At 44.7% G+C, this 13269-nt stretch overlaps 1 protein-coding gene and 1 non-coding gene across 2 annotated transcripts in view; both read left to right on the top strand.

The window, feature by feature from the left end:
* Positions 1 to 13269, top strand: part of EMB2444 (RNA-binding (RRM/RBD/RNP motifs) family protein) — an 85315-nt gene that overhangs the window by 55044 nt on the left and 17002 nt on the right. Inside the window, exon 7 of the mRNA XM_086791692.1 lies at positions 4090 to 4176. Coding sequence (XP_086647818.1) covers positions 4090 to 4176 — 87 coding nt within the window. The remainder of the gene's footprint in view (positions 1 to 4089; positions 4177 to 13269) is intronic.
* On the top strand, positions 3096 to 3295 carry LOC147606297 (small nucleolar RNA SNORA23). The gene has a single exon (XR_015265005.1). It is a non-coding gene; the product is annotated as a small nucleolar RNA SNORA23 (small nucleolar RNA).

Below are 13269 nucleotides of genomic sequence, written 5' to 3'. Positions count from 1 at the left end.
AGCTTCAAATCTCGAGTCAGGGTCTTCGTAAACTGATCTGCAATGTTGTCATGTGTAGGATAATAGATCTCCCCTGCGTGTAAGCTCTCTCTGACATAGTGATAATGAATCTCTATATGCTTGGTGCGAGCATGGAAAACTTGATTCCTTGCCACAACCATACCACTATGACTATCAGTGCGAATGGGATGGGTGTCTACTGACACCCACAAAAATCTGCCATCAATCGCCTCAACCATACACACTCAACTGTAGTAGTGAAAGCTGCCCTGTACTCAGCTTCACAAGATGATTGGCTGCTTTTTGCTTAGCGAGGATATATATACATGAGTTGCCAAGGAAAAAGCAATTCCCACTTGTGGACGCTCTGATGTCATAATCACTAGCCCAATCTGAATCATTGTAAGCAAGTAAATGACAATCACCCCCCCTTGGGATAAAACAATCCAAGATCCTGGGTGCTGTGTAAGTACCAAAACACTCGCTTCAGCGCTTGCCAATGCTTTGACCTTGGGTTGTGCATAAACTTACTCAACTGAGACACCCCATACTATATGTCTGTCCTTGTATTACACAAATATATGAGGCAGCCCACAGCTTGGGTGTAATATGTGCTATCAAAAGGCTCTCTCGCATCGTACATGCTTAGCCTCAGTCCGGGTTCTAACGGAGTAGAAATAGGCTTGTAATCTGGAAATTTAAACCTTTCCAACAGCCCCTTTATGTTTACAGTGTTGTATGTTTGATTATCCATTGGCATGGTCTGGTGAAGACCATACACACGCATATCCATAGACATGATCTTTCTTGTCTGCTCTTCTTGCAACAAAAGCCCCACCAATTCCTGGAATGTGGGTGGGCTAGGGTTTCCCCTCATAGACAAGTTTAGCAACATGTGGAAGCTCTAGTATGATTCATGCAAAGAGCTGTGTCATAGACACTAGCTAGCTGTCCGGACTCTGGAATCACTTCATCAATGTTTGCTCACGAAGATCTTGGATCTTCGTCGATTGATCGGATATGCTGTCCCCCTCATTTATATGCATACTATCAAGCTGCCTTTTCATTCCGGCGTGTTTGCTCATGAAGATCTTGGATCTTTGTCATTTGATCGGATATGCTGTCCCCCTCATTCATATGCATACCATCAAGCTGCCTTTTCATTCCGGCGTGGTACACGGCCTCCAAAGTATCCCAAGCATGCTTTGATGTCTTGTAGGACGAGAGATGCCGCTACAACCAATCATGTTCATCAAACATTTTTCCAAATGGAGAATCTACTTCATATGACCAATTAGTCCGATTGCTAAAATCACTCAAATGTGCTACATTATCGTGGGCAACTGACTATGTGACCAAGTGGGTAGAGGCTAAGGCCATGGTAAAAGTTGATGTGGGGAACCACCGCCAAGTTCATTTCTGAGTCCATCATCACTAGATTTGGATGTCCTCTGGACCTAATTAGTGACTAAGGGATTAACTTCTAAAGTGACATCATGGAGTTTCTTTTAGAAGAACTAATGGTTATGCACCACAAGTCTTCCCCATATTATCCACACAAATGAATAGACAGGTTGAAAGCATGAACAAGGTTCTATTCATTGTGCTTTCAAAGATAACAGAAGCATCGAGAACATACTTGGAGAGTAGAAGCTCTTGTTAACACTATGGGCTTATAAAACTTTCTACAAAATCTCAACTAGAACTATGCCATACAACCTAGAACTATAGCTCTTGTTAACACTATGGGCTTATAAAACTTTCTACAAAATCTCAACTAGAACTATGCCATACAACCTAGTCTTTAGTCTTGATGCTATACTCCCAGTTGAATTTATGATCCCAACCTTGAGAGTAGCAAAGAAAATGTAATGGATGGGTAATGAGTCATCTAAATGATGAATCATAGAGCTAAAAAATAGACAAAACAAGGCTACACTCAGCTGTGGACATGTATGTAGAGAAAAAGTTGGTTTGATGCTAATGTCAAAAACAAGAGGCTCTTGAAAGCTCATACACATGGGAGGTAAGAGGGCCAAGCAATTAAGGACATGGCTTGTGCATCTCTCTCATCCCATCTTCCTTACACCTGTGAGGGTGCAACAGGTGCTGCAGGTTGGGCTTAGGTTGACCACCTCGCCCACCACCTCTTTGAGGCGTGGCAGTCGTAATGTCTGCCAGATGGGTTTCATCCCTGGTCACAAAACCCCATAGGCCCTTGGCCGCCACAAGCAAGTTTTTGATCATAAAGCCCCACAAGGACTAATTACTCCCATCAAGCTCGTCTTCTTGTGCCAATACACCAAATACATCTCCAACGTTTTGTGCCATTTCTAACTGCAAATGCATGGACATTAATGCACACAATTTTTGAAATGCTTTTTGTGAACTTCCCCTTCGGAAATGCAACAAACTGCAAATTGCCTTGTAGCAGTCAACTACATAAAAGTCTTGTAGGGAGAGAAGTTGATAGGTGAAAGCAGAATTGACAAGAAATTTTGTTGCCTTGAAGGTTGAAAGCCCCAATTTGTGCTGTAATTGTAGAAAGCACCAAATTTTGATATTTGCAGGTGTTATAGGTACTGACTGTACGAATGGTATGGACTGCAAGTACGGCGACTGTATGGGCATTGCATGAGGATATACGAACAGGATCGTGACAATGCGAGGATGTACACAGGCTTGTGTGGGCGTATAGACAGGTACAAGGCGAGGTGAGGATGTACGGTCGGGTACGAGGTAGCACACCCAGAAAAATTGGGGTTTGAGGAAGAATCAACCTGGAGCTCTGATACCGCTGTTGGGTTTTGACAAATCCTAATGCTCAACAGAAATACACAGAAAACATCAAGAACATAGAGTAGGGTGATGATTTTAAGCTTTTTGAGTAGACTTTTCATGCACTTAGGTTGCACTTGGAATTTTGACCTAAACTTTCTATGTGTGTGTAAAAATGTATGCGTGTATATAAATTATGTATGTATGAATGTATGTGTGGATTATATTATATATTATGTATGTAACACACACATGTACATGTATATGTATATATCTTTATCTATATGTACATATTATATATATATGTATGTATACATATATGTATGTGTGTATATATATGTGTGTGTGTGTGTGTGTGTGTGTGTGTGTGTCACACACACACACACACACACACACACACACGTGTACACAAACATACGGGCGTGCACCCATATATATATGTACATGTGTGTGTGCACATGTATATGTACACGCACACACACTTATATATAGTATATACACACATGCGCGCGCACACACACGTCACACATGTGTGTATATACACACGCACACGCATGCACACGTGCGTGTGTGTGTGCGCGTGTGCGTACATACATACATATATATGTACGTACGTATGTTGTATGTATATATGTATGTATGTATGTGTACATGTAGATATACATATACATACATACATACATATATATATATATGTGTGTGCGCGTGCGCGCACACACACATATATATATATATATACACGCACACATGCATGCACTCACACACACACACACGCGTGTGCGCACGCGCGCACACACACACACACGTGTGTGTGTGTGTATCTACATGTACATATATATATATATATATATATGTATGTATGTATGTATGTTGTACGTATCTACATGTACATATGTATATGTATATGGACGTATATAAGTATTTGCATAGTAGAAGTTATGCCAGCAAAAGAAATGGGTAGAAAAATGTTTTTTTGACAAGAAACTAGATTTCTCGAGGGGTCAGGCCCTCTACCTGCCATGTGTATGAGCTTTTTCTTTCTACCCTGAATTTGCTAGTTGATTTGAGGTGTTTTTTAAAAGTCTAAAGAAGAATGCTGTAATGTGATGATATTGTTCTTTTTCTTGTTTTGTCTTTATGGAGACTTATCTTTTTGAGAAGTATTTTTATTTATACAATGAAAGGCCTTCCTAGCATTGGGTCAGTTTTAGGTTTTCTTGTTAAAGAAAAGGTTGTTGAATGATTTCTTCTGCCCTGGAAACTCGGTCACTGGTGAGTTAAACACGTTTGTTATGTGTGTGCTTTTGCCAGATCATGAGGGATCCCAATTCTGGAAATTCTCGGGGCTTCGGTTTTATCAGCTATGATTCTTTTGAGGCATCGGATGCAGCTATTGAGGTATGACTTTTGGACTGGTGGTTTTGTCTGTTATGAAAAAGATATCATACTTGTATTTCTATCTATTTGCAGGTCTTATCCTGTTTGCAAGATGACACCAAGGCATAATGGACTAGGATGTTTATAGAGGAGTAGGGTTATGGCATAGTACCTGTGTTCCACATCTCCTGTAAAGCCAGTGTAATCTCTTCCCCGAAGTCGTCTAAAACCTCAGAAAGGAAAGAAGGTCGGGGAAAGTTAATGATCCCTTCGTCAGGTAATGCAAGGAGTGTTAGCCTGAACTCCTCAATGGAAAAGGGGGCATCAAGTGAGGCACACATGTCATCCGAGATCAACTGAGGCACGGAGTCCCAAACCTTTTGCTGTTCTCTCTCTCTCTTTCTGGGTGAGCCTTTGCTGAGAGGTGGCGGTGACATAAGTCGGAGGAAATTCTTCGAGTGGAGCACACTGAGAGTGTCCTGCAACTGTCTGACACTTTCTCTATACTATGAGATGGACCATAAAGAAAGTGTTTGTTGCATCTACCTCCCATCTGGATCCAGAAGGACTCCTAGGCATGAGAGCAATACTCTGCACACTGCTCCAAAAAGTTTTTCAACTCAATCCCATCAGTGCATAATGTGTCTGCAATCCATTGGGTGTCAGGATACTTTTCATGTTCCCTCTTCAATGCAGGTAAACTATGTCTGACAGCTCTCTCTCTATCAACTATGTCTGACAGCTCTCTCTCTATCAATGACCTCCTGTCTCCTAGCCATGGCCACCCTGTGGTAGATGTCTATGCGGATAACCTACACCTGACAGCTCTCTCTCTCTCTCTCAATGACCTCCTTTCTCCTAGCCAAGGCCACCGTGTGGTAGAAGTCAGAAACACACTTCAAAGCCACAGCCACACTCGGCCGCAAGCATCAGGGCAACGTAAGACCTCCAAACATCCACTACCTTCGGTGAAAGGTTTGCATCTGAGTAGAAAGACTCGGGAATGCACACACGGGGAGGAGAACTCTTGACTCCCTGGATCTCTGATGCAGAGTATTACTGGGCAATGGTCAAATTTAGAGGTGCCAGGCACAGTGAGTGCATAACCACCTCTGTCAAGAACCCACTCGTCAATATAGAGGTGGTCTAGTCAGGCATAAATGCAACCTACATCTCTCCTTCGGTTGGTCCAGGAAATTTGGCCTCATGTGGATGTCATCCTCCAACCAACAATCCCTGCCATGTACAGAGAGAATAAATCTCTCCCAAGCCGCCCTCTCTAATGGGTGAACAATGCCCTCATTGTCATGTGCACAGTGTGTATCTACCTTGTGCTACACGCACGCAAGACTAGTTTCGAGGCTTGGGGAAGCTTGGAGCTAGGCAGGCTGATTGACGAGCTGAGTTAGGGATAGACTAACGGGCGGGCACCCAAGTATGGACGGGCGGGCGCCCAAGTGTGGACGCCCAAGTGTGATGACCGGCCAAGAGCCTATAAAAGGGTGGCCAAGGTTAGTTATTGGGATATAGAGAGTCTCGCGAGTTTGTGAGAGCTCTATGGTCTTGGAGCCTGGATCTAGTGCAGACGTGCACTTGCTTTATGCAGCCGAGGCCGGCAGCAATCTCGAGGCTTGCGAGGGCAGCTTTGTGGCGGTATGGGACGTCGCGAGGAGGAGATTGGTCGGTACGTCAACCTAGTTAGCTCAGCTCGTGGCTCGGTGGGGACAGCCAAGACTGTGGGCTTGCCCACGGCTGTCATGGTTGGGAGGTGAGTCAGGCCTGCACCCCCTTGTTTGTTTGTTTGTAGGTTTCGAGTCACATACCAAGAACGATCACGAGGAGATCTGAAACCGGCCTCTGATAGAAAACCAGAGTGCGGTAGGAGCAATCACCTGTCCACTTGTAGTCTAGATGAAAAACAAAACACAGATTGGGGCTAGAGTGCCCAAATCTGAAAACACAGCGACACCTGTTGGCCCCAAAGATTGGCGCCCCTTGCGGTATTTCTTTATTCCATTAAAATAATATGTATGGCTGAGTACAACACAAAAACCAGCCAAGAGTTTACACCTGTAAGTCCAATCTGACTGCCCACAAATCCTTCTCAGCACAGAGGATCTATGCACACAGATCTGTGTCCTCAAGCAACACACTGTGCCTCCCTCTGATCAGCCAAGTTCACAAAGCAGGCCAGCCATGGGCATACATCTGGCATAACTCAAGAGCATGATACATCTTCTCAGCTCAAACACACATATGCTGTTCAATCCCTGTCTTAATCCCTTGTCAATCTGCCATACTCCTCCTCTCACAAGGAGCCAGATAACACATACCTGTAGCAGACATCAAGCAATAGAAAGAGAGATAGATGAACAGAGTCAAGGCTTACCAAGTTCAGCTCGTGAAACAACACTGGAGGAAGCAACAGCACTAATCTGTGCCTGCAGGCACTTGAATCCACAATCCTGCTTCACACGTGTGCTTGCACTTGCCTGTATCCTCCTCCTGATGCTCACTCCTATGCTGTCCTTGTAAAGTACAGATCTGAAAATCAGCACAGTACCCGTCTGTACCGCCTCGGGATACGTGCCAGGCGTTGTACTAGCATAAACAGCATGCTGTCCACTTCTGTACCAGCCTGAATCAGCATACACAGGTCTGTCCAGCACCCAGAAAAGCGCCGCCTGCACCTGTATGTGCTGTATCTGACTGCCCGTACACTGTACGGCAGTCGTACAGTAGGGTATGGGCTGGAAAACAGACTGTACAGCCTGTACAGGTCTTCTGCGCAGAGTTTCCAGCAGCTGTCCTGTGCGCCGCCAGCAACAGAGGAGAAAGAGAGAGAGAGAGAGTGCCCAGTTCTGGCCGTACAGTGCTGTACGGCTGATTCTACTCAGAAAAACAGCTACAGCCACAGCAAAACAGCCGCCTTCTCCTTTCTCTTGAGCTTTTCCACGCTAGTACACAAGCGCATGAGGGCTTCTCCACTTTTGCTACACGATTCCCCAAAAAGGGAAGAGAGAGAGAGAAGAGAGAGAAAACTCCTTCTCAATTTAATCCCTAGGGCCCCAACTTAATAAGTTCCTAGGGCCACTAAGGCCTAGGGGCAAACTCCAATAAACATTAAAAATTAATGTTTCTAGTTCCCCCCTTCACACCTAGGGTTGTCCACACATCTTAAACACTGTCCGGGCATCCCCCATGTGAATCATAAAATATTCTGACTCTGCAACCACCATGCCCACACTTGTCCTGCTCCATTTTCACAGGGCCATGACATACCCCCCTCTTGAAAGATGGCAAGCGTCCCCGATTGCATTCTGGTGATGCATCAAAATATCTAAAGTGAAATATACAATATGGCAAGATCAGCGTCCCAACCTCTCTGAGCCATACACATGTATCAACATTCACTGCAAACCAATGGCATAGTAATAGTCCAAGTTGTATACCACTGTGAACCATACATATCCACAAAAATCTTCATGTGACTAGTACACATATATCATAGAAGTCCCATAAACAGATGTACTGTCAGCCTCAGTACCTTCGGATGAGATAAAATCTGCACCAAGCGACCTCTAGATGTCATCTGAGCCTGTCTGTATCAAGGGAGTGGAGGTGCTACCCCCCTCTTGAGCATCAGGTAATGCTCCAGACCCATGCTCTGCTGAACCTGAATGAGCCACAATAAGAGTCGGCTCTAACTCAAAGGCATCGAGATAAAGCTGCAAAACCTGAGGTGAATCTGTTAAGTCACCTTCCTCCATCCACTTCGCATCCATCGGTGAATAGTTCTTGAACTTCACAAGATAGCGACGGGAAACTTTACCTCGTACCTTCCTTTCTTTATGTGCCAGTATCTGCTCTGGAATCAGTACCTCATCAAGTTCCTCAACTTCCGGCTGAGCCTCATCTGATACATCCTCAGGCACATCCCCACGGAAAGGTCTAAGAAGACTCACGTGAAAAGCATTGTGAATCCTCCAGTGATCTGGTAACTTCAAACGATAGGTTACCTCACCAATCTTTTCCAAAACCTGAAAAGGCCCATAATATCGCATACTCAACTTAGGGAATAAGCGCTCTTTACCCTTCATCTTCTTGAGTCTAGCCTTTTCAAAACGCAAAAGAACCCAATCACCCAATGCAAACTGTAAATCACGTCTGTGACGGTCTGCGGCTTTCTTTTGCTTCTGCTGAGTTTTCTGGAGGGCCAACTTAACTCTCCGATAAGCTTCATCCAAGCTCTCCACATACTGATCAGCCTCAAAGATCTTATCCTTTGTATGCAAAATGGGTGGTACTTTCTTCCCTCCTTCTCAATTTAATCCCTAGGGCCCCAACTTAATAAGTTCCTAGGGCCACTAAGGCCTAGGAGCAAACTCCAATAAACATTAAAAATTAATGTTTCTAGTTTCCTCCTTCACACCTAGGGTTGTCCACACATCTTAAACACTGTCCGGGCATAGCCTCTTCTGACTGACCATCTGTCTGTGGATGAAATGACGATGAAAACTTGAGAGTTGTACCCATGTTGTCAAACAACCCTCTCCAAAACAAACTCGTCATCCGTGGATCACGGTCACTACTGATAGACGTAGGCAAGCCATGATACTTGAAGATGTTCGCCATGAACAACTTCACCATATGATCCACTTTAATTGTCTTCCTCACGGGAATGAAATGAGCCTGCTTACTGAAGCTGCATATGATAGTCCAGATGCCATCATTTCCCGTTTTGTGTCCGTGGAAGATCAAATACAAAATCCATGGCAATGCTCTCCCAAGGTCTATCCGGAATAGGTAAAGGCTGTAATAACCCTGGTGTCTTCTGACGGTCAAACTTTACCTTCTGACATACGATGCATTGCCTCACAAAGGCATCAACATCTCTTCTCAAGGTTGGCCAATAAAAGAAAGTCTCCACTGCTTTTACCGTAGCGTCAATACCTCTATGACCTGCATACGGTGGAGCATGACTTTCATTCATAACCTTGAGTCGCAATGGCCTGGTAACACACAGTCTGCCATGCATCAATAAAAACCCATCTCTGAGAGTGTAATGCTCATGCCGCTGACCCTCAGACATCTGATCATACAACCTTTCAAAATCCTCATCATGGGCATACTGCTCTTTCATTTCATCAAGCTCATGATGATAAGCAAGTGAAACTGCAGAGACCTGTGGCTTGCGTGACAAAGCATCTGCCACTACATTCTTTTTGCCTTCCACATGCACAATCTGGAAGTGAAACATTGACAAAAAGTTTGCCCAACGCATATGCTTCTCTGAAAGCTTAGTCTGCGTGAGGAAATAACGCAAGGTCTGATGATCTGTCTGTACAGTAAAATCAGCCCCAAGCAAGTAGTGTTTCCATGTAGAAAGAGCGTGAATTACAGCCAACATCTCTTTCTCATACACCTGTAAATGCTTCTCGGCATCTTGCAAAACTCTACTCTCATAGGCTATCACATGTCCCTCCTGCATGAGTACTGCACCAATGCTACTTCCACATGCATCACACTGGACAACAAAAGCCTTTCGGAGATCCGGTAACACCTATACTGGGTCCGAAGTAAGCTTTTCTTTGAGCTTTTTGAATGCTGTAATTTCCCGATCAGCCCATCTAAACGGAGTTGCTTTCTTCGTCAAAGCATGAAGAGGCGAAGCAATTTCAGCAAAGTGCCGTATGTAACGCCTGTAATAGGAACACAATCCTAAAAAGCTACGTACATCATGCACGGTCCTCAAAGCTGGCCAATTAAGTATTGCTTCCACCTTTGCTGGATCCATACGGACTCCATGACCAGACACAATATGCCCCAAGAAATGTATCTCCTGCAAAAAGAACTCACTCTTCTTGCCATTAACCACCAATCTATGGTTTCTGAGTTCTGCAAACACAATGGCCAAATGCCTTCTATGCTCTTCCTCAGTTCGTGAATGCACAATCATATCATCAAAGAATGTGCCCACAAACTCTCTATGAGGCCTGAAAATCCTGTCCATCATTCTGTTAAATGTGGCAGGCGCATTTGTCAAACCAAAGGGCATAACCAAGAACTCATACAACCCAAATGTGGTTCGGAATGCTGTCTTATGAACATCCTCGGGTCTAATGCGTATCTGATGATACCCGCTTTTCAAGTCAATACGACTAAAAACTGTGGAGCCCTGTAAGCGGTCCAAGATGTCATCGATCCTCGGTATGGGGAATCGATTCTTGATGGTATTCTTGTTCAGCGCCCTGTAATCTATACACATGCGCCAAGAACCATCCTTCTTCTGCACTAAGAGCACAGGTGAGCAAAAGGGTGATGAGCTAGGCTGAATCAACCCCTTATTCAATAGCTCCTGCACCTGACTCATAATCTCTTCTTGTTGGGCTGCACTAACACGATACGGCGGTCTATTCGGTGGAGTACTACCAGGAATCAGATCTATGGCATGATCTTCTGGCCTCTCAGGAGGTAATTCTCCTGGCAATGACTCGGAAAAACAGTCTTGAAACCCACTTAAGAAATCAGCTCTGTCCTTATCTAACATTGACAAATTAGACTTAGACTCATCATCCTGTGCATCCTTTACATAAATCAAGTACGCGGAAAGATGCTTTTTCATTACTGATGAAATCGCCGAAGCGGATACAATAGGAACAGATTCCCCTTTGAGTTTTACATCCAATACATGCTCTTTTCCTCTATGAGTCAGAGTAATTTTCCTATTGTAAGTATCCACCACCGCATGTACCCTGTGGCACCATGGCATCCCCAACAAAACATCACAGCCATCCAAAGGCATGATGAAGAACTCCTCGCTGTCCACATAACCCTGCAAATGAAGCCGAAGCTTCCCAATGATAGGAGTAACGGGTTCTGCATACCCTGGACAAGCCATATTTGCCTCATGTAACGGCCCCATCTCCTCTGCGCGAATCCCCAATCGGCCAGCCAAATCTGGTGAAATGAAGTTGGCTCTAGCACCTGTGTCAAAGAAGATCAAAGCATTCTGATCTCTCACTTTGCCCCATGCCCTGCACAACTCTGAAGCTTCACCACTTAGCTGCTCCCCCACAAGATCAGGAACTAAGCCTGCAGAAGGCTTTGGTTTCTTTGGCTTGGGCTCTCCTTTATTGTCAGGATCCTTCTTGGACGTTCTTTTGGGACAATTGAATGACATATGCCCCTCTTCAGTACAGTAGAAACACTTTTGAGCATCTCTCAAAGCCTGTCTTTCCTCAGAAGTCCTTTTGGGCATTGGCAACTTCTTATACTTTGTCTCTGAAGACCCTTTAGTATCACGAGAAGCATGCCCAAATTTTTCAGCTTTTTTGCTCAATTTCTTACTGCCTTTAAACCCAGATGAACCACCTGTGAGTAACGCATTAGCTGTCATAGCATTTTCAATCATCTGTGACATGCTCGTTACTCTTGTCTTTATACAGTAATCTCGTACCTCCTTGGACAGCCCACAACAATACTTCTCAACCTGCTCAGATAATGGCACGGCACGATAAGAAGTCACTGGGAGTAGAGCTTCCCAAAACTTCTTGTTATAATCCTCCAAACTATCACACTTTGAAGCATCCAGCTTGTGCCATGCGGTCATAACATCCACCTCAAAAGTAGATGTGAGCCATACGGAAGAGAAAACCTGTTTGAATTGAACCCATGTGGTGGGTACTATGCCCTGCAAAAGAAGAGTAGACCACCACTGCAAAGCATTGCCCTTGAGAAAAGTGGCAGCTTTCCTCACCTTCGAGGACTCTGTGTAATTCCCACCAGAAAAAGCAGCATCAAACTGCTGTAAAAAGGTAAGTGCCTTCAATTTATCCTTGGCCCCACTGAAAGTGTCAAACTTCACTGCAGCTCCCCCTTCCTTGTAATCCTTCGCCTTTCCCATAGGCGTTAGATTATCATATGGAAGTGGTTTTGTAAGATTACTGCCCCCAACATTCATACCCATCATTGGGTCAACATTTCCCATTCCAGCACCAGGCATACCATACATCCCAGCCATGTTTCCAAACATTCCATGCTGCATACCTGGCTGCATGCCGCCAAACATATTGCCTTGCATCCCAGGTTGCATGCTTCCAAACACATTTCCTTGCATACCGGACTGCATACCACCATACATATTCCCTTGCATGCCAGGCTGAAAATTGGCTCCAAAAGGCCCATACATACCCATGCCTCCCTGAGGATAACCCCCAGTCATGGATTGGAACACTGAGCCACCACCAAAGTACCCTGGATGCATGTTTTGCTGAGGAATAGGTGGCTGTCCATAGAAGGAACTCTGTGGGTTAGCACCAAAAGCATGCTGCATGTTCGGAAACTGGGCAGGAGATGGATCCTGTGGAGTGGTACCACTATGGCCTTGAGAAAGATTCTTCGAACGAACCTTCTTCTTCTTTTTCTGGGGCTCTGTGCGGGGCTCTGAGCGAGATCTCAAAAATTCAGCAAATCTCTCACTCTGAGTGAGCTGCATAAAAGTATCCATAACACTAGCCAAGCGATCTTTGAACCGAGCATCATCATCCTCTTTACCATGCACATCTTCTGGCTGTGTTACATCCTCATAAGGCTCAACATCTGCAGCTTGTTCTCCTGCAAAAATACCCCAGATACATCTCTTTCAGGAGAAGACTCTTGCTCTTCTTCTTCTTGATAGAAGTACTCTTCCTCTGTATCAGACATGATTGCTGAATTTTCAGCGATGGCTTTCTCCAAAGCAACCACAAGCTCACCCCCTTCAGAAAGTTGATGATTGGTCCCGGGGACGGAACCTTGAAACCGGCCTCTGATAGAAAACCAGAGTGCGGTAGGAGCAATCACCTGTCCACTTGTAGTCTAGATGAAAAACAAAACACAGATTGGGGCTCGAGTGCCCAAATCTGAAAACACAGCGACACCTGTTGGCCCCAAAGATTGGCGCCCCTTGCGGTATTTCTTTATTCCATTAAAATAATATGTATGGCTGAGTACAACACAAAAACCAGCCAAGAGTTTACACCTGTAAGTCCAATCTGACTGCCCACAAATCCTTCTCAGCACAGAGGATCTATGCACACAGATCTGTGTCCTCAAGCAACACACTGTGCCTCC

Source organism: Cibotium barometz, chromosome 57 (genome assembly GCF_041138505.1).
Source record: "Cibotium barometz isolate CiBa-2024 chromosome 57, ASM4113850v1, whole genome shotgun sequence".
Taxonomy (NCBI): domain Eukaryota; kingdom Viridiplantae; phylum Streptophyta; class Polypodiopsida; order Cyatheales; family Cibotiaceae; genus Cibotium; species Cibotium barometz.
The sequence above is the reverse complement of the archived record's forward strand: the minus strand, read 5'-3'. Positions and strand labels throughout refer to the sequence as shown.